At 35.6% G+C, this 22,574-nt stretch overlaps 2 protein-coding genes and 1 long non-coding RNA gene across 7 annotated transcripts in view; 1 reads left to right on the plus strand and 2 right to left on the minus strand.

Moving 5' to 3' along the window:
* Positions 1–122: 122 nt before the first annotated feature.
* LOC143150105 (uncharacterized) lies at positions 123–1,246 on the minus strand. The gene is made up of 2 exons (XR_012992947.1): positions 1,160–1,246; positions 123–583 (listed from the first exon to the last, which is right to left on the minus strand). It is a non-coding gene; the product is annotated as an uncharacterized LOC143150105 (long non-coding RNA).
* Bw (brown) lies at positions 1,224–16,066 on the plus strand. Of its 4 annotated transcripts, XM_076318146.1 has the most exons (15): positions 1,224–1,945; positions 2,022–2,113; positions 3,565–3,730; positions 3,796–3,844; positions 4,532–4,581; positions 5,728–5,861; positions 8,088–8,240; positions 10,009–10,247; positions 11,595–11,691; positions 11,777–12,025; positions 12,761–12,994; positions 14,325–14,460; positions 14,937–15,042; positions 15,419–15,519; positions 15,605–16,066. In XM_076318146.1, exons 2-15 carry the CDS (start codon positions 2,090–2,092, stop codon positions 15,784–15,786), a joined length of 1,920 nt encoding a protein of 639 aa, XP_076174261.1. In that variant the 5' UTR covers positions 1,224–1,945; positions 2,022–2,089; the 3' UTR covers positions 15,787–16,066. The 4 variants fall into 4 exon arrangements, with proteins under 4 accessions (XP_076174261.1, XP_076174260.1, XP_076174262.1 ...); XM_076318145.1 differs by having other exon boundaries at positions 1,224–2,113; XM_076318147.1 differs by lacking the exon at positions 14,937–15,042 and having other exon boundaries at positions 1,224–2,113; positions 15,427–15,519.
* Positions 16,067–18,987: 2,921 nt separating this feature from the next.
* Rab32 (RAS oncogene family member Rab32) overlaps positions 18,988–22,574 on the minus strand; it is a 46,719-nt gene continuing 43,132 nt past the window's right edge. For both annotated transcript variants that reach the window (XM_076318144.1, XM_076318143.1), the window contains one exon: positions 18,988–21,844. In XM_076318144.1, coding sequence (XP_076174259.1) covers positions 21,731–21,844 — 114 coding nt within the window. In that variant the 3' untranslated portion in view covers positions 18,988–21,730. The remainder of the gene's footprint in view (positions 21,845–22,574) is intronic.

Below are 22,574 nucleotides of genomic sequence, written 5' to 3' on the forward strand. Positions count from 1 at the left end.
TTTTAATAGTAAATATATATATATTGGAGTATCTTTATTAAAAGACACAATGGTACTCTTTGCTGTTTAATTGAAACAAAACAGTGTAAGAATAAGGGGTATATCGATTAAGAGTCGGAGTAGGGAGAATGACCTTGAGCAGCCAATTGATTTCACTGCGAGTATGGTCGTACGTTTTTAGTAAGGCTTCTTCTAACAACCTGCTCCAGAAAAGATTAGATGATTGACCGCTTCTTATTAACAGAACCACTCCATTTCCTATCATGTTTTATATCTTGCTTCAAAGAACGTCGACTGTTATTGATCATTGATGTTACCGTAAGATCGACCGTTATTTGTCATTCATTTAATCAGTATTTGCGTTTCCTTGTGTAAACAAATTTTAATCGAGGGAAGTACGTACAGCGATCTCTTTTTACGACTTTTATTTATCTTCAAATCGATTTATCGATTCCTTTTCCGTAAAAACCAACTTTTATTTAATTCAAACGTTATGTTTGCTCTCCCACAGTTAGATATTATTTTCTTCGATAATAATATTCCAAAATAATCCATGTCCTCGTATTTTCCCGATGTTACAGCCCTAACGAACATATTATCATTTCTATTTGTGGATTTACACCACTTGCACAAAGCTTTTCTCCTTCTATTTATAAACCGAACTTGAACCAATAGAAGGAAACACGAATTGCCTCGTTTACGTTAAAAATTTCTTAAAAACGTGAACCAACGTAAATATCTCACGAACAAAATCAACATCTTTCTTAAGTAACCCTCGTGGAAACCTCGTTTAAAACTCGTTTTAAAAACCAAAGAAAAAAAACACATTTCGTGAGGCTCTACTATCAAAATTGAGACTGCAAATTTTTCACGGACAAAGTAAATACGTTTCTCGAGTGTAGTAAGTTCGTTTAAAAAAAAAGGTCAAAGTTACAAACACCTCTTTTCCGAACTTCTATTATCAAAATTGCTTCTTAAGCGTTTCCTGTAGATATTTCGTTTGAATGAAAAATAGACTTCCACCACTTTCGTAGAGTTCAATTATCGAAATGAGGGAGCAAAAGAAAAATTCGCCTCGGTTCACCGTCGCTCGAAGAAGCTTTTGCGCGAACATCTCCCAATCCGCATCGGTATGCGTTAAAGCGTTTTCTCGTTATACCGTATAATCCTTTCAGTCGCAAGTGCGTTCGCTGCGCCGCTGTGTGGTTGTGCAACGACCCACTCGTTCCATATAAGACACACCATCGGCCACTTCCTCCGCAAAACCACTCGCGATGGTGTCGTATTGTGGTGAATAACATTCGCCTTTGGTTACTATAACCCCAGTCAGCGTTCCGCCACCAGTGATCGTCATCTGGGATCCCGAACGTTGAGGGATTATTGAACTCCCTGATTGGATCCATCGAAGACGACCTACTTTAACGATCAAAATAACCCGAAGTTTGATCACGTGTCGTGGAAAGATTGTTTTGCTGGAATCGATGGATCGTTCGACCTGTGTGTAAAGAGGTTCTTACACGTGGACTTCTTATGTAATAACAATTGTGCATCGATTGTTCAAGCCCGAGAATAGCTATCAATGGAAGAGATCGAGATTGTTGGAGGATCAGGGAGAATTATTCGGAGGGAACGAATCTTTCTTTCACCCTGGTCTCTGAACGACTGAGGTCTTGAATCAGTGGGATGTTCGCGAAGATTTCTTACGTAATAAGAATCATGTGCTGATCGGATGAACCTGTGAATAACCAGCAATGGAGTCGTCAAGATTGACAGAGGATCGATGAGAGTAATTTAGAGAGAAAGAATCTTTCTTTCGTAGCTGTTTCCGGGTGTTCGAGGATCGGTGGGATACTCTTGAAGATTCCTTACTAATAAGAATCCCGTGCTGATTGGATAACCCCGAGAATAGCCATCGATGACATTTGTCGAGATTGTTCGAGAATCGGTGAGAGTAATTTAGAGAGAGAACTTTTTTTTTCCTTGTCTCTGGGTGTTTAGGGCACATCATAGGCCTTGATCAGTGGACTGTTCTGAGGATAAATCTGTTGAATGCTGGTTACGTCTGGCGGAGAACCTGTTGGTGTCGAGGATGCTGTATTTCGATACTGTCAGAGTAAGTATGAAACTGGTTGATGAAACGTCTGGAAGAAGTAAAGGGTGGTGGGTAGTGATAGACTCGAGACACGTGCATTTTGTTTCGAGCGTTTGGAAGTTGTTAAAAGCCTCGAAGAAGGTTGCAAGTTTTGAGCGTTCAATAGTTTTATAGGCTAAATTGTAGATTACTTGAGACTTTACAATTTGTCTAGTGGACATTTGAACTATTCTTTTATTTGGTGTTTCGAACGTTTACCTGTATAACATTTTATACAGGATAGTTGTGCACTATCCTTCGTGTTCCTTCTGAGCGTTTCGTTTTCTCGACGATTTCAGTCGTTATTTCTTTGGAAATTTATTGCAACTTCGTGTCTGAACTAATCACAGTATTACCGATGTTGATAAATTTAAATATACTTAGTTTACCAAAAATGAAAACAATTCACACTTAATACTAGTAATAGTATGAATCAAATGAACGGAAAGTATCGATGACTCGGTCACTGATTGACTGCACTTATCCTGATAAATGAGGGAGACAAAGGGTGTCGATGGTGTTTGTCACTGCAAAGCTTTTGTTCCTCGCTGAGGGAAAAATTGATTGAATGAAAGGTGTAGAAATGGTAAATGAATCAATTCTTGTCGATGACGTTCAAGTTAACACTGAAACTCTCGGTAGAGTCTCAGCGAAACTCAAGCATACGAATTCAAACGAGACGAAACCAAAACCATGGCAACAGGAGTGTAAATTCGTTTGAGAATGCCTCTTCGGAGGATTGTTCGTGTCCAATTAATCATAATGCGTCGATTCGAGATTAATCTCGCAGAAGGGCTTATGCAAACACTACCATTATGTTAGTTACTCCAATATGACCACGCACACACAAACCTGTACTTTACGTAATCGCACCTGACCTACAGGCACTGCACAAGATGGTATTGATGGAAGGGTTTGGAACAGCACTGCAAAGAGGATTCTTGAATAATTAAGAGTTCCTTGCGCCACGAAAACAAGCACGACCTTCGACGACATTTTCCCTTTATTTTTCACTTCTCCTCGCGAATTAGGTCCTCGAACGTTAAATGCTTTTACTCTCACCAAGGAACTTCTCCAAATAAGAGCTACGAAGAAGTTTCATCTCTACGTTCGATCATTCTTAACTATTACTATATTTTTCGTTTGTGACTGAATTGGTGACTTGTCAGTAACAAAAGGGGTTCGTGATTCGAATTTGAAAAGCATCTTAAATTTTTTGAAAGTATTTCACGATACAATTGTAAAATATGTATGCAGACGACTGCAACAGACAAAAATGGATATGGAGGATGATGAATCGTTTATGCAACGCATCGGTGACAAACAATCGTTGCACCGTGTTACCTGTTGCACGAAATTCTCAAATGTCATTGAATAATACATTTCGAATTTCCAGAATCGTGCTAGCAAATGATATCTTGTCATGTTTCCAGATGAGGGAGAGTCTGGAATGCCCCACGTCGCTCCAAAGCTTGCCAAAAGATTTGTGTCTTACTTGGAAGAACATTTCGTACACGGTTGAGAAAAGAATCAATGGCAGTAGCCTTCGATCGATTTGCGGCCTGCAACGCGCTGAATTTGTTCAGTTGCTCAACAAAGGTACATCGGAAACTGGAAGACAGTTAAGTAACCTGGCGTCAGTTTACACTTTCTTCTATTTTTAGTCAGCGGTGTAATTAGTTCTGGAATGTTGATGGCTATCATGGGACCCAGGTAACGTTACAGGGTTTTTTTTTTAACATTGACTTTAACTTTTATCGATTGACGAATAATTCGTATCGTCGAACTGTGTTATTAGGCTCTGCATTTTTAAAAGGAAACTTGATCCAAAATCTCAAGTATCTAAAATTTTGTGGTAATTATTACGTTGTATTTACTACGTACCGTTTGATTATAAAATACGATCGAAGATAATACATATACAAATTTATAAAATTATTATACAAAACAGAGATTCCCAAACTGTATTCCATGGTGTGTTTCAAATTTATTTTCTTTGAAGAGACGCCTACAAATATTAAAGATTTTTACGAGACACTTTTACGACGATCTTTTGCTCCTTCGATGATAAATATTTATTAACCGCCAAGTTGCGTTATTTGACAAACGACATTGTTAAGTGTTTTTTTTTTTTTTTTGTTTGAGAAAAACATCGAACAGGTAAAGTTTGGGAACCTCTGGTATAGAATCCTTTCTAGCGGTAGCTTCGAGTTTTTCTTTTCATCTCGAGTTGAACGCGGTTTGCTGATGTTCTTAATATCAGAGTCTGCACAGGAAGCAGAGATAAAATTGGATCTCGAGAGTACTGGTCGTAGAAATTACAAGTGCTTAGTATTCCAGGCTTAATCGTTTCCAGCGGGAAAAATATTTCCTTCACTGAAAGAAGTTCTCGGTTCGCAGTGGTGCTGGGAAAACTACGTTGCTCGCGACGATCAGCTGCCGTGTCAAAGGTTCATATTCCTTCTATTAAACTAACTGTGTTAAAACATTCTTCTTGTTCGTGTTCAAACAGGCCGGTATGAATGAAATATATTTCCTTTCTCGGTTACTGAAGAATTTATTATACATCGTTAAATTTCTCCGGTTCTCTCGTTTGACGATGCTTTCGGAGATCAAGTGTAACAAATACCGGTATTGGATAGAATTTATACAAGGTGTACCGTAATTGGTAGTCCCATTGAAGAGAAGATGAAAAATAAGTCGAAGGTGTTGAATAAAATTTCTTTGTACCGGATTCCTTTCTCGAGATAATTGACTTGGAACTGTATACGGGCCACGCGCACTTTATTAATACACTTGTCGCGTTCGAATATTTAACGAGTATTATCTTCGATTATTATCTTCGTACATTGTACACAAAGGTGATAAACAACTGCAAAACAAAAATTCACTCGCAACAAATTCAATATCAATTATCTATAAAAGGTAGCCTCTTACAACAAAATTTTCTTCGACATTTTTTATTCATTTTTTGTATCACAATCATCTATGTTCAAAATCAATTGTCTTTAAAAGGAAGCCTCGTACAACGAAATTTTCTTCCAGATTTTCTACTCATTTTTCAATTACAATCACCCGACTCTCGATTATACACCAAACTACTGAACATTGTGTACAATACCAGGTTGTTCGATAAGTTTTGTCGTTTTTTTTCATTGTAAAAAAGTACTATGACACTTCAACGTTTGAACAACTAAATATACGAATAAGTCGACAGATCTACATAAAACTTCACAAATGTTCATCAAACAGTAGCACTATCTTTAGAAAAATAAAACGACGAACCTAATAGCTCCATTTCTTATCGAACGACGAAACTTATCGAACAACCTATTATTCGTGATAGAAAATATTGGAAATGCAAATTCGAAATTTATTCTCAGATTGGACCAAATTTTTCATAACGCAAATATGCGCAAAATATTTTCTCTTTAAAGAAAAAGTAGTCGTATCCCTTTAAAATGGATTCAGATACTTAGAAAAGTGTGAAATTGAGTTTAATCTATTTTATCGTGGTTTTCGTTCGAAAGAGTAATATTTTTGTGCAGGGTTGGACAGGGTGAGCGAATTTTTGACAAATAATTTTTCATCGATAGGCAGCGCGACGGGTGAGATCTTGTTAAACGGAAAACCCATAGACACGGGACAAATGATAAGAATATCAGGATTCGTTCCGCAAATGGATTTGGCAGTCGAGTCGCTGACGGTTCAAGAGCACATGGAGTTCATGGTTGGTCCAATTAGAGTGTCACAGTTCACCTGTCGCGTCGATCGCATCGCTTTGAAACATTTTGCACCTCATTTGCGCTTAATTACTCACGCTCGAGTCGCGATCGATTCCGTGATCGGTATCTCGAAACGCTTAGACGGTTATGGAGCGCTTCACGGTACATTGGCTCGTATAATTTATTCGATAAAGTCGTATCGATCGATGGTTTGAGGTTTTAAATAATTGCCTCCATTCGCCATCGATTTAGCAAGTTTGTGGTCACGATCGACATAGATTAGATAATCTGTCGTTTTGCAGCGGATGTTCCACGGATCAAACTTAAGCGTGATAGTCTGATTTCGCAAAATAACAAAAACCTTTCTCCCTCTCAGGAGCAAGTTATAATTTTAAATTGGAGTGTTGTACGTTTTTCAAATATTCGATCGAACGAGAGAAAAAGCACTGTCAGAGAATTGAGAATTTTTGGAAACGAAGTATTCTAATTATCTACTTGTATTCTCACCCCCAAAATTGCAACAAAATTATCAAAAATTTTGTAATATTATTACAAGTTACAATTTTAAATTGGAGTGTTGTACTTTTTTCAAATATTTGATCGAACGAGAGAAAAAGCACTGTCAGAGAATTGAGAATTTTTGGAAACGAAGTATTCTAATTATCTACTTGTATTCTCACCCCCAAAATTGCAACAAAATTATCAAAAATTTTATAATATTATTTCAAGTTACAATTTTAAATTGGAGTGCTGTTGGTTTTTCAAATATTCGATCGAACGAGAGAAAAAGCACTGTCAGAGAATTGAGAATTTTTGGAAACGAAGTATTCTAATTATCTACTTATATTCCCACCCCCAAAATTGCAACAAAATTATCAAAAATTTTGTAATATTATTACAAGTTACAATTTTAAATTGGAGTGCTGTTGGTTTTTCAAATATTCGATCGAACGAGAGAAAAAGCACTGTCAGAGAATTGAGAATTTTTGGAAACGAAGTATTCTAATTATCTACTTGTATTCTCACCCCCAAAAATTGCAACAAAATTATCAAAAATTTTGTAATATTATTACAAGTTACAATTTTAAATTGGAGTGCTGTAGGTTTTTCAAATATTTCATCGAATGAGAGAAGAAGCACTGTCAGAGAATTGAGAATTTTTGGAAACGAAGTATTCTAATTATCTAATTATATTCCCACCCCCAAAATTGCAACAAAATTATCAAACATTTTGTAATATTATTACAAGTTACAATTTTAAATTGAAGTGCTGTAGGTTTTTCAAATATTCGATCGAACGAGAGAAAAAGCACTGTCAGAGAATTGAGAATTTTTGGAAACGAAGTATTCTAATTATCTACTTATATTCCCACCCCCAAAATTGCAACAAAATTATCAAAAATTTTGTAATATTATTACAAGTTACAATTTTAAATTGGAGTGCTGTAGGTTTTTCAAATATTCGATCGAACGAGAGAAAAAGCACTGTCAGAGAATTGAGAATTTTTGGAAACGAAGTATTCTAATTATCTACTTATATTCCCACCCCCAAAATTGCAACAAAATTATCAAACATTTTGTAATATTATTACAAGTTACAATTTTAAATTGAAGTGCTGTAGGTTTTTCAAATATTTGATCGAACGAGAGAAAAAGCACTGTCAGAAAATTGAGAATTTTTGGAAACGAAGTATTCTAATTATCTACTTATATTCCCACCCCCAAAATTGCAACAAAATTATCAAAAATTTTGTAATATTATTAAAAAATTATGAGAAACATTGACAGTCATTGCAATATCTTATCAAATTCCAAAACAAAAGCACACAGCAATTCGTCAAAAAAATTAATTCGACCTTGAAACGTCCTTGACATACGTGCCGATTTTTTCGCGCAATATTTTTACTTTGTATTCACGTATTGAAATGGAACATCCTTGCAACGAATATTTTGCTCGGTAGATTTGTTATCATTAATTTGGTGAAATTAGTTTTGAAATTCAGCTTCGGCCAACGCGAGTCTTCTTTCGCGCCAAATTTTCGCATCCTTCGTCGAGGAACGCGTTTCAGAAATTTGATTTCGCGTGTCGATGCCGCGAAACCGTTGAAATACAATCCCAACTGCAATTTGATGTTCCGTCAATCCCTCGAACGTTGAGTCATCCGGTTAACGTTTCGGAATTATTGGATTTCGAAGCCATTAGAACTTTACAATTGTTTTCCATGATTAAGGCGTGCATGAAAATGGACAGGAGACTTCAGGCCAATGTTCGAAAGCAACGCATAATGGGTCTGTTGGCGGAACTCGGTCTGGGGAAATGCGAGTACTCAAAACTGTCGTCTTTGTCAGGTGGCGAGAGAAAAAGGGTTACTTTGGCTGTTCAAGTAAGCACTAGCTTGTACAAAAGTAGAATCTTACGATTATACGATTCACATTCGGCTTGGATGTCATTTCTCCGAACACCACTCTTGTGACACTAAATAGATTCGTTTTATTACGAAGATTCTACGATGAAAGTCCGTAATAAAAATTTCATTACAGTAACTTTATTCAAAAAAATCTGTAGTACGAATTTTATCACAGAGATTTTATGGTGGAAATTTATAATCAAAATTCGATTATAGAGAGTTTTGTGAGAGAAATCTATAATGGGAATAATTTTTCAAAGAAAGAAAAATGGTAGTTCACGCTTGAAAAACGTAAATAATATCAATTGTAGCTTGTCAACGTTAATTTGTCTATGCAATAGACAGCTAGTAGCAGATCAATGATCGACGAACTTCGGTTTCGTTCACAATCTTAAGTTCAGAAGATCGATACGTGATGTTATCAATCAATTATCCTTTTTCTGTTAATAAATCTTTAACAAACTTGTGCATGTAGATCGTTTGTTCATTATACTTCTACAGTGGGATTTCTATTAATAAATTGTAGTCGAACCGGTAACTTAAGATCAATTTTTTAGTATTGTACAATCGACGTTTTTAATATTTATTTGACCGACAAATCGAAGCTTAGTTGGAAATAAAAATTCACGATCGTGACGAAGTATACATTCTTCCAAATATAAAGATAAGTTCGTGAAAAGAGAATACATCATAGTTTGCGATATGGACGAACAGAGAGTGATTCTGTGTGAAAAAATAAATCGAAAATGTAGAGTGACTTTTTCTCGTTAGTTTCTTCGTTTTCGAGAAAAACGGCTTTGAATATTGTAGACTGTGCACAATTGACAGTGAAGCCTTAGTAACGAGCGCAAGCCCCAAACAATTTTAAAAGTCAATTAATTGAAAAAGTAAGCCTCGTACGCAAAAAATGTTTACTACAGTTTTGATTCGTTTTTAGACGACGAATCGTCCCTATTTAATATATTACAAATTATGTTGTATTTTATGAAATTCTTTGTACAATTTACTTTTAGTTGCAACTCCCTTAAAGGGGACACCACCCTGACGAGTCAAAAAAATCGAATTTTCTTTTTTTTTCTTATTCTCTTAAAGTTTAAAGTGTGTAGAATGTTATGTCTATATCCAACATTTAGCGAAGTTGCAGGGATAAATAAATTTGTTTCACGTTTTTCTCAAAATTATATTTTTCAACCTGGCCGACACGAAATCTTCGGAAGTACATATCCGATTTACTTCAAATTTTATACAGATATTCTGCATATAGTATTCTACAATACAGCATATGATTTTTTAAATATGTTAATTATTTAATTTTTTATAAACGTTTAAAGTAATTTTTTTGGATAAAAATGAGTGTTTCTTCTTCAAACTTTGATCATTTGTATAATTGTTAAAATTTTCGAAAAATCGTAAGCCACATTTTAGGTAATAGTCTCTAGTTTATGAATCGACAACATTTTTTCATTTCAAATCTTCCAGTTCTTGTCAACTATAGCGGCCAACAAACAATGTTTCACCATAAGGAGTTCTAGGAATGGCGAATAACTTCGCCATTTTGTACGATTTTTACTTTCGAAAAATTGTAGAACGAAGCTGAAAGTTTTATTTATATTCTCTAAAAAAGACTATATTTTTCATTTGGTAACTACTTGGAAAAAAATTCGCAAAATTATCCATTCTTTGACGTCTCAGAGTGGTGTTCCCCCTTAATGTGATATGTATATAGGGTGGAGAATTTTTCTAGCTACTCACAGAACCAAATATTCTATTTTGTGATGAGCCAACCACCGGGTTGGACAGTTATGGCGCCACGACGGTGGTGAGGACACTTAGAGAGGTCGCTGCCAGAGGAAGGATAATCGTTTGCTCCTTGCATCAGCCTGCTTCCGGTTTGCTGGACATTTTTCACGAGGTTCTTCTCCTCTCTGGTGGTAGAGTCGCTTTTCAGGGCTCGTCCGCCGACGCCACACAATTTTTCGATAGGTTCGAACAAGTATTTATTTATTTTCTTTATATCTTCACTTATTTTAGGGAAAACTTGCAAACATTGCACAAGAAACTATACAGTGAATCATTCCACCCTCTTAAATATAATAAGGATTCTTGCTTGTTATATCAAAAGAAATATTGACAAATTTTGTTGGTCAAGTCAAGGAATGTTTTATAGAAAGTTTTCTTCAATTATCTTCTTCTATTATCTTCAAAATAATCTTAAAATCAATATGCTTTAAAAAATATAATATTCTACTATTTATTTAATGTTAAAGTTGGTCAAGTCGAGGAATGTTTTATATAAAGTTTTCGATTAGCTTTTTCGGAGCTATCTTTAAAATAATCTTAAAATCAATATGCTTTAAAAAATATAATATTCTGCTATTTATTTAATGTTAAAGTTGGTCAAGTCGAAGAATGTTTTATATAAAATTTTCGATTAGCTTTTTCAGAGCTATCTTCAAAATAATCTTAAAATCAATATGCTTTAAAAAATATAATATTCTGCTATTTATTTAATGTTAAAGTTGGTCAAGTCGAGGAATGTTTTATATAAAGTTTTCGATTAACTTTTTCGGAGCTATCTTCAAAATAGTACTAAAATCAATATGCTTTAAAAAATATAATATTCTACTATTTATTTAAATTACATATTATCTTTGATGCAATTTTGTAGACGATCCAAAAAAATAATCGAAGGCGTTAAATAAAAAATTGCTCGAATTAAAATTCGTTGATGTAGATTGTACGATTCATATTAACGTAAATATTGATAATACTTTAACTAATCTTATTAAGCTCTCATCAAGATCTCGCAGTATTTGAATGGATTTATGAAAAATGGAAAATGTAGATTATTATTTTATGAACTGTACTTTTTAAAAGTCACATAGCTCTTCACGTTTCAACCGAAACTGCCGCATCAATTTTATTTGATAATAAAACTAAATCCTCGAGGAGCTTCGAGTTTTTCTTGCTCACTGTATAGATTTTGTAAAAGGATTTTTGTGTAGCCCACATTTTGGGTAACGTGACCGCCTGTGAAAAGTAGATACCATCCATTTTTTGGTGACATAGTTTTCCCGGAAAAGTAGCTGCACCGATTTTCGAGCAACGTGACTATCAGTGCATCAACCCCCAAGTGATAGGGCGAGGTGTTGGTTACATACCGGGCACAATCTCTCCTACTAAAAAGAAATCGCTGAAATAGCTTTAAAATTAGAGTATAAAAGCCGTGACAAATAATTAACAATTTTTAATTTTATTACAAAATATTTATCTATGAATAAAAACACAGGGAAGATTGATTTTAGACGAAAAATCACTGTTACTTTCTAGCTTAAATCTACGTTGTCCAGCAACCTTTAATAGCGCTGAATTTTACGTCTCTCAGTTATCCATTGTCAAGGACAGAGTGGCTGAGAGTTATGAGAAGGTAAAGAAGAGTGTTGAAAAGCAGCACAAATAGATAGAAATCACAGTGGGGCGATGGAGAATCTAATACGAGCGATTTTTCACAGGTGAAGTGGATCTGCGATCAATACGAGAAATCGAAATACGGTCACAGAGTTAGGAAACTGATCGAATATTCGTCCACCACCGCGTCGGATATCTGCGAACTGCCTTTAATATTCTCGGAGGCCCCTTCGGCTTGCAAAGATTTTAAAAGGGTTCGAGCATTGACGCAGGTGCAGTGGCTCACCTGGAGAACTTATATCGACTATAAAAGGAATTCTGCCTCTCATATCTTGCGATTTGTGACGTACATGGTGAGATATCGATTCCGTCTCGAGGTACTTTTTGCTTGAACAGGTGGTTTGGCTTTGACCCACTTTCCTTTACTTTACTTTGATCTTCGGTTATCTTTTGCAATGCCAGGTCTGTGAATTGTCTTCGTTAATTTAACATGGAACGTCCTCTGATTGTCCTCTGAACGAGTATCCCAAAATGAAGTGAACTTGAAAAAGTTTCTCCATTTTAACTCAATTCTAACAATGTTTGTATCGTCAGTTTTCTTCACTTTTTAGTGACCAGTTTGGCTTTCGAAAAGCTCGGTTTAGCGTGAACTTTGAAACCGGACAATACCGAATTTCTAGGAATAAATTTTCGCTAATATTTTCCATACAATATTAATTGTCCTCTCTGCTGATAAAGCGGTGTGATTTTAATTCTACAATTTCTATTCCGATAAGATTTTCAACTATTGAAAATGTATGTTTCTCTCTACACTTGCATCGTGGACTAAGAAAATTTCACGCTGATAGATTTAACATAGATCGGAAGGAGAATGAAAATTTCAATTATAATTATCGAGTGTAATTTCATGGCAGCTAAGTATTCCACGTTCCTTCCTATTAGTAGAACGCTTGTAGCTTTCACGAACAAATTTTCCCCTCATTTAAAGTTCGATCCAAGATCCTGAACGCTTTTCCAAGATTTCTCGGGGTCCTTCTGATTGTTTCGAATTGCAAATACTTCGAACATTTACAGCCGTGTCTTTAAAGTTCGTAGGCCTGCTAATAGCGTTGCCTTATGTGAACATCATGGGACAAACGATGAATCAGGAAGGGATACAGAACATACAGGGTCTGCTGTATTTGGTGGTCGTCGAAACCGTGTTCACGTTTAATTACTCCGTTTTTTATACGTTCCCACGAGAACTGCCACTTTTATTGCGCGATATCGCCGGCGGACTTTACGGTCCAGCGCCATACTACATCAGCAAAGTTGTCATTTTGGTAAGGCACTCCATAATTCTTATTACTTTTTATGGATGGTGGATAGAAATTAGACAGGTTAAATACGAGGAGTATATTAATGGCAATATATGAATGTATTTAGCAATATTTTAAAAATGTAACTTTGCAAGAGTCTCGGAATCTGACTCTTTAATCTTCATTTCTTACTGTTGACATTCGTTGACTTTCTATTCGGGTTACTACTCTCTATTCTGTTCAACACTATTCTACTGTACTCTCTACTTTACTCCCTACTCTGCTTTTTACTCTGCTCACTACTCTACCGTCTACTCTGGTCACTACTCTACTCTCTACTCTGCTCACTACTCTACTATACTCTCTACTTTAATCTACTCTAATATATTCTATTCTACTCTCTATTCTATTATTTACTCTACTCTCTACTCTACTCTCTATTCTATTATTTACTCTACTCTCTACTCTACTCTCTATTCTATTATTTACTCTACTCTCTACTCTACTCTCTACTCTACTCTACTCTCTACTCTACTCTACTCTCTACTCTACTCTACTCTCTACTCTCTACTCTACTCTCTACTCTACTCTCTACTCTACTCTCTACTCTACTCTCTACTCTACTCTCTACTCTACTCTCTACTCTACTCTCTACTCTACTCTCTACTCTACTCTCTACTCTACTCTCTACTCTACTCTCTACTCTACTCTCTACTCTCTACTCTACTCTACTCTCTACTCTACTCTCTACTCTACTCTCTACTCTACTCTCTACTCTACTCTCTACTCTACTCTCTACTCTACTCTCTACTCTACTCTCTACTCTACTCTCTACTCTACTCTCTACTCTACTCTCTACTCTACTCTCTACTCTACTCTCTACTCTACTCTCTACTCTACTCTCTACTCTACTCTCTACTCTACTCTCTACTCTACTCTCTACTCTACTCTCTACTCTACTCTCTACTCTACTCTCTACTCTACTCTCTACTCTACTCTCTACTCTACTCTCTACTCTACTCTCTACTCTACTCTCTACTCTACTCTCTACTCTACTCTCTACTCTACTCTCTACTCTACTCTCTACTCTACTCTCTACTCTATTCTCTACTCTACTCTCTACTCTCTACTCTATTATTTACTCTACTTTATTCGCTACTCTACTCTTTATTATATCCACTTCTCAACTCTACTCTCTACTCTATTATATAGTCTCTAATAGCCTCTAATAGACTGTGACCAGAAACTATGGTCGCCCAAGGCTCCAAAGACTATGTTCTTGAACTGTTATTTCCCAGAAAAATTGTACAACCATTTAGATTATTAAATACCGTGTACTCCGTGACAATTCTAGATACCCGGAGCGATAATGCAACCATTACTATACGCCATTTTCATATTTACAATTACGGGCTTGAAGGGTGGATTTCTCGGGTTCATTTACTTCGCACTACCAGTAGTAGTATCCGCCATTTCTGCGTCCGCTCTCGGTAAGGAACAAGTCACCAAGTGAATCCTTTTCCATACGAACAAACTTTGTTTCTGGAAATCTTTGGAATCATTTCGTTCGATCGATAATAAGTTGAGAATTCTTTTCAGAATTGAACTCAATTACAAAGTGAATTGTACAATTATTCACATCAATGTTTCTGACGATTAATGATACTTATTTGCAAAAATAGTGAGCTCCAAAAATTTTCGGTATATCAATGGTGCAAAATTATGTCGATTCTTTTTCTTTATCAATGTACAAACGCAGAACTGTCCAATGTGTAAAGTTTTCCTTTAAGTAGGTCTTTGAAAATGATAGAAACAGAAATATTAAAATTTCTCTGCTGGAACATCGCATTTGATAGTTTAAAACGAAAAGGAGCAGGTAAAATTCTGACTGGAAAATTTGTTCGCATGGAAACGCGTTCTAAGACCGTGGATCGCATTTACGAGGACGATTAAATCTTTCGCACAGGTTTATTCCTGTCGGCGTCGTTTAAATTTGTGAACACAGCATCCCTCTTTTCCGTGCCGCTGGACTTCCTTGGCTTAACGTTCTGTGGGATTTACTTGCACCTTGGGTGAGCTGAACGAACAGAAAATATTAATGTCGATTGATGTTCAATAAATTTAATATTTATAATATAAAATTCGATTCGAATTTGAACTAAAACGATGAACATTTGTTATCGTCAAATATTTAGAGTCCTTGGAAGTTTAAAGAATTACTTTTAGGATCCTTAGAAGATTAAAGAATTTTTTTCAAAGTCCCTGTAACGTAAACAATTATTATTAAACTTTTTACGTTCATTTGAGATGAAAGAATTCTCAAAATTTTCGAGTTCTCCTAGGATAACAATTATTGTTAAACTTTTAGAGTTTCCAGAAGGTTGAATAATTTTTTTTCAAATTTTAGGGTGCTCGTATAGTGAAATGCTTATTGTCAAACTTTTACAGACATTTAGGAGCCAGTATCGCATGGTTGAAATACCTATCCCAGTTCTATTATGGTCTCGAAGCAGTTTCTTTAACGCAGTGGCTGTTGATTGATCGCATAAGTATGTTGTTGTCGAGAGAATAGAATATTTGCATTTGTTTTTCTGCATAAATTATTTTTAAATATCGATTTATGTGTTTCTGAAGACTGCTCCTCGAACACGGAAGAACCATGCATATCCAATGGATTGGATGTCCTGGAGAAATATGGTTATTTACCAAATCATTACTCGATGGATATAGTCGGTCTTCTGGCGATATACTTTGTTAGCCATTTAGGGGGTTTTCTAATGATTTGGCACAGAAGTCACAAAGAACCCATTTACTAGACACATCATTTATAATTCGATAACATTAATTCGTATTTTTCGATTACCATTAACGTATTTCACAAATTGAGTTTCTGTGGTTGCTTGGTGGGGGGAAGAGGCGTGGCTAGTTCCCCCACCCCATCGCAGGGATCTTTTCTAAATTATCGACCTATAGTTCTTGTATTAGATATATAACGATCCTTCGGAACTGTTAAGAGGTCGATAATGCGTTAACTAAATAAAAGGACAGGATTATACATTGTTAAATAAACGACGCAACAAAATAAAGCTTTTCGAAAAGACAGTTTAATAGTTTTAATTACGCGCCAATGCGCCTGTACATTATAAAAGGAAAGAAATTAGGTGTTCTAGGTATAATAAGGTTGTGTATTCGCATACACGACACGCGCGTATGACAATTATTCTTCTCTTGTGGAAGACAAAAACATTCATCGCATCTCGTTTCTACGTCTCGTACGATACATACATATAAAAGTGTATAAACGTGCCTCGAGTTTTTGTCGCTCGATGAATGAAAAAGAGACGCGTTGGTGTAAAATCTAAGTTATTTACAATAGCATACATGTGTACACGTAAGTTGTATAATAATATTTACCAAACCACTACCTCTCATTATGATACAACTTATGTGTATGTATATATTATATATTGTATGTTTGAATCGCTCTCTATATAAAATTCTATCGAATAACGTGATCTTGTTATCGTAGAGGTTGCGTTAAATATTGCTTAAAAACGTAACGCAAACATTGGATAGTGTCGCGATCGTCATTTAAAAATAGAAGTGACGCTTTCCCTAACAGACACTCACTTTCTTTGCATGATTGAGTCACAAAAACGTCTGCATTGATTTTTAAAATTTGTAAAATTTGATATATTTTATTAGACTTTTCAAAAAATCTAACCTTTTTCGTCAAAGTACTTACTATCAGTTTCAATTAGATTATTTACGAAAAATGTATACGTTTGTTGGTACGCTTGCAATCAGTATCAATAAGTGCGCACGTTTTTCATCACATGGATAATAAAATGAAAAATTTAAGATAGAAATTACAGGGATTGTTTCGCGTTAGAAAAATTTTAGAAAAATTGCCAAGAAAGTAGCATTTCATGTCTTACATGAAAATCGCATTTTTTTGTTATAGAAATACAGTAACATTTCTGAAAGTCACATCCCGAGAAACTTTCCATGTATCACACTTTTTTGTCCCATTATTAATTTTATCAAAATTTCTTATTTTAAATATTCAAGATATTTCTCGCTTTCGTTTTCGTTTTCGTTATTATAAGCAAGAGACCTTTGTTCGAACTCAGGCACACATGAATTTTTTTTAACAACATCCATTGTCTTACAATATATTTAGTAACTGATAGGCAGAACGATGAAATCGTTCGCGTTTGATTCGGACAGTTTAGTAATAACGCTAACGAGTAAAAACGAGTAAAAACTTGAGAAGTCATGGATGGAATGAAGAATAATTTCGTTCCCATCTAATTTCCTTAAACGAATGTCCAATTCATTACCATGAACGTACAAATTTCAATAATTTTTAAATTCTCAAAAATCAACCACCGTTTGATTTCGAATCGTATGTATTAAATAATTTCGTCTAATGCGCTACGACACGTACCAGAAATGACATTCGTTCTTTTCTAGATTATTAATTTTTCTATAGAAATCGAAAATTGTTATTCAATTTTTTGTTTCGATCTTACTTTTCCATATCGAAAACAATGTTTGTTATTTTCTAGTCAATTATCGATTCTTCGGTGTTAACAATATTCAATATTCCATATCTAAAAAGAATGTTTGTTATTTTCTAGTCAATTATCGATTCTTCGGTGTCAACAATATTCAATATTCCATATCTAAAAAGAATGTTTGTTATTTTCTAGTCAATTATCGATTCTTCGGTGTCAACAATATTCAATATTCCATATCTAAAAAGAATGTTTGTTATTTTCTACTCAATTACTGATTCTTCGGTGTCAACAATATTCAATATTTCATATCGAAAAAAAATGTTTGTTATTTTCTAGTCAATTATCGATTCTTCGGTGTCAACAATATTCAATATTTGATATCTAAAAAGAATGTTTGTTATTTTCTAGTCAATTACTGATTCTTCGGTGTCAACAATATTCAATACTTTATTTTAATTTTACCGTTACTGTTACCATGTGTTTAATAATCAAATTTGTCCGACTATTCTCGATATAGTCTTTTAATTGTCTCAATGCGTTTCGTGAAACCCTACATCGAGGAATGTGTGCACGAAACGCTACCACACGAACACAACTTACGCAAGAACGATTACACGCGCGATGACTGCGAAATAGCGAATGAATGGCTAAATACACGAGGTCGTCGTGAAATATCGCCGCATGAAGACGGCGCATATCAGCCTTGGGAATCAGTGAATCAACATTCTTAGGTAGCTCCACGTATTGTCGACATTTGTGTCTCGTAGCATTGAATTTTATTCAAGGGCTCACGACAGTCTGACGAGCTAAACGCCAAGATGGTATTGGAAATTTTGTTTAAAGACGTCTACCTACATCAATCAAACGTTTATCCACCGCACGAAAGTACATATATTAAATTACAAATCTACGAAATTTTATCAACAAAATTGTAATTTGTGTAAAATATAAATACTTTGTTTTTTTTTTAGAAAAAACTTTTCGCGTTATAGCCAGGGGGAATTGTGTCGAACTTGTGGAGTAAAAGTTATTTAATTCTGAAACGGTGTAAAGAAATTTTGAAAAATTTCTACATTTTTCATGTCGGATAATTTGACGATTAGATAACTTTTACAAGTTTTTTGGTTAAAAACCAGTAGATTTGTAGTTCAATGTACACATGAACTCTCGGATAAATTTATTTGATATAAGTAGATATGTGTCTCAAAAAAAAAATTTTTCCCAATTGCCCATTATTTTATCCACCAACCTCGTATAATTAAGCTCTGTCAGCGTAAAATCTTTAAAAAATTTAACGAAAACGTTCAATGATACCGGATACTCGACCCTGCTAAAATCCTCGAGTCCCTTTTGGTCCAAAATTTTCCCCCGCTAAACGCTTCCTTAAAATTAGCGACATTATCATAATTTTCCGTTACGTTTACTTGATCGAAAAACTCGATAGGATCCCGTACGTAAGTGAATGATGTCAAGGAAGATAGCGAGGACTGAAAATGCATTGCAATGTAATATTATATTGACTTTCAAGTGATTCGCTATAAATAATATACGTATATATAATATGCTTCTTATATATAATTACATTATGTATAATACCTATCGACAATTTCGGAAACACGCGGGCACCGGTGATGTGTTAACCGTCCGTGAGCTTAAAATTAATAAACGTAACGAAGCGAGAGACTCCTTCGTCGGCAAGAATTTCGTCCCGATTTGCACGCGCCATCGAGGCTTTTTTTAGTATAAAAAAAGAACAAAAAAAAAAAAAAAAAACATCTATAGCGGGGCTTGAAATCACCGATAAAAAGAGCATAATCGTCGAACGCTTGGAAATTGTTTCAACGGTTCAGCAACGATGAAACTTGGGTTACATAACTAGACTTACTCGGTAACGTACGATCGATAGATGGCTACCTGTTAGTTACCATTCTTTTACGCGTGGTCTCGTTTAAAGTAAGTTACAGGCGCCCGTGAAAGTTTTCATCGCGTCGCAGGATTAAAAAGTAGAAAAAATTTCGAGGTCGATCAATAGGATCTCCTTCTCGAACGAAATGCACAGACAGCTTAACTTATTTAGAAGAAGAAGAAAATCCTATTTAAACCGTGGTAAATAACAGCTTATCCTCCATTTCGCAAGACTTAATCGTAAAGTTTCGTGTAAAAACGAAATGGAATGAAAATAGTTTATCAACGTGTGTCGCGTGGTCGTTTACGATGACGAGACGAAGACAGAGAACGCTGAAATGTGGAAAAATTTTTTTTTAGAAAATGACGACGACGGTCGTTTCTCTTAAAAACATTTAGGTATCGTAGCTTTCAGCGTTCCCCCTCTTCGTCTTCTAATTAGCTCCTTGCAGATCCCGCGTTAACAAAGGCAACCGATCTAACCCTTAACAATCCCCGCTTAAACATTAAAGTTGCTAGTGAAAATCCTCGTGTACTTTCAAGCTTCCTCAGCCATTGCGTTAGAATCATCCCGTTGTTTTTTTTCTTTTTATGGAAGTAATAAATACAAACCCTAGGAACATTGCGCCATGAATGCTGAACCGAGTTGCGTTTGAGAATTAAGAAAAGGTCTCCAACCTTTTTGTCAAAATCGTAGTAATGGCTGGAACTATACAAATTTCCAGAAAAACAAAGTATTTGAGACATGTGACGTCTAACGTGAAATTCCAACCCAAGAACAGGGGGATAGTTCACTGCAGTGAGTTTCTAAAGTAGTGTAATTATTTTAAAATAATCATTTCTGATGGATCAGGTACATACATAAATGAAACCTTAAAGCAAGGAAGCTAGAAACAAGTAGAAAGTGTAAGTAAACTTGTAGGCTCTGAATATATAAGATAATGAATGTAAGTGAATAATGCATTGTATAAAATTTGTTAGGCTTGCAGATGCAACCCATGTTCTTTTGAAGAATTTACATGAACTTCACCGGGAGATTTGATATACACTTACTAATATCATCTGTTTATAATAATGTAATACTCTATAATTATATTAACAAAGGGAAACGTATCTTCCCATCATTGAAGGATAAAACCATCAAAGGTTCTGCAACAAAGTTTGACGAGGGAATTCTATCATAGTGAACTTAGAACCTCCAGCAGGTTTTAAACAGTTCACTGTCGGTTCTAAGTTAGGTATTGATGCAGCACTATACTGTATTAATGTGAAACTGCTGTCAATGAAATTGTTAAACTCTTCAAAGTTATGTAGCAAAGTTCGATAAAAAATTTTATCATAATAAACTCTACCAGGTGCTAGACAGGTCACTGCCAAGTCTAAGTTATGTATATACGCAGTATTATACTAAAGTGAAACTCCTGTTAATGAAATTGTTATGCAGCAAAGTTCATTAGAGAAGTTCTATCACAATAAACACTACTAGGCTCTAGATAGATTACTGTCAGGTCTAAGTTAGATATTTATGCAGCACTATACTCTATTAAAGTGAAACTTCTGTCAATGATATTGTTACGCAGTAAACTTCGATTGAGAAATTCTATCACAACCTCTACTAGGTTCTAAACAGATCATCGTCAGGTCCAAGTTAGGTATTTACGCAGGCCTACACTCTATTAAAGTGAAACTCCTGTCAATGGAATTGTTATGAAATGTATCATAATAAACTCTACCAGGTTGTAGACAGATCACTGTCAGGTCTAAGGTGGGCATTGATGCAACATTATATCCTATCAATAAAATGTAATGCACTCTCCCGTTGGAATGAAGTTGTTAAAGCCTTCAAGGTTATTCGGCGAAGTTCAATCGAGGAAAGTTATCGTAATGTACTCGACAGCCTCTATCGGGTCATTGCCGGGTCTAGGTTAGGTCTGTCGGCCCCCACAACGTCATTTCCTTTCTCAGTTCAGCATTCGAGGCTCCAACCCCCCTATGCATGGACCTCCACGCAGCGTGTATGTACAAAACGGACAAGTGCAAGCGACGATCGATCGGTGTCACGCGTTTTCAGCGAGTGGCGACGAGCCAACCGCGGCGAGGATGTCCTAGACGCGAGGGTCGGTGGAGAAACGCTGCCCACCGCGACGATTAATGGCGTCTATCGCGCGCCTCGACGCGACATGATAATCAGTCGCCGTTGTTTTCCCGCGGTGGCGATCAAGACGAGAACCAGGCAAACGTTAGTGTCATGGCACCGACGGCAACGTCGACCACGACGTAGGGACGACGATAACGGATAGGGCGATCCTGCTATCGGTGGATTACCAATTCGTCAGCAGGAACAGGACTTCTTTGTATTCGTCGGCGATTGGTTCAGCGCGAATCTCTCGCCGTCGGTCTGGTCCTGGGATCCATTGCCCTTCATCAGCTGGTCGTTTTGAAGTATCTGAAACCGAGAGGTATTCGACGTATAGTAGGATAAACACCGAAGGGAAACAATTGGTAGAAATTCTAGTTCGTTCGTAAACTTAATTAACATTTTTGCTACTAGACAATTTTCAACAATTACGGTTCGAGCAATTTTTTATGTTTTAGGGTTTCTTTAAAATCGTTCTTTTTAAACGGCTACGTTAATTTTTATCTTTTCGTTCGTAGTTTTGTAAATAGTATACATTTTTTAAGTACTATTGTTAAACATCATAGCGTTTGATAACTGAATATTTTTAATCATATTGGAATAAGAATGATTATTATAATACGTGTCTTTGACAATATGTCTTTAATAGTACTTATCGGGGGAATGATAGAAATTTTTTTAATGTAAACGTAAATATATGATTTAAACGGAAAAGAAATTTTTGCAAGTTTTGTAATGAAATTTATATCGAGCAATCATTTATCCATGAGATAGATGAAGCTGCATCCGTGTGACGCGTTAATGCGTTCCCGCCTTTAATACGTGTCATCGCGTCGATGTGTGGATTTTCAACGTTCGAAATTAATTTTCATCACTTTGGCGCGAGACGACGTCATTGATAAATCCACTGAACGTAGTACACAATGATCAACAATCGAAGGGGCGACACGATATTCCATAAATAACTTATGCGTAGCACTTAGGCTATCTTCGTTAATCGAATTTTGCCACGCGTGCAAACAACTTTTACTTTGTGCAC

This window comes from Ptiloglossa arizonensis, chromosome 8 (genome assembly GCF_051014685.1).
Source record: "Ptiloglossa arizonensis isolate GNS036 chromosome 8, iyPtiAriz1_principal, whole genome shotgun sequence".
Lineage (NCBI taxonomy): Eukaryota > Metazoa > Arthropoda > Insecta > Hymenoptera > Colletidae > Ptiloglossa > Ptiloglossa arizonensis.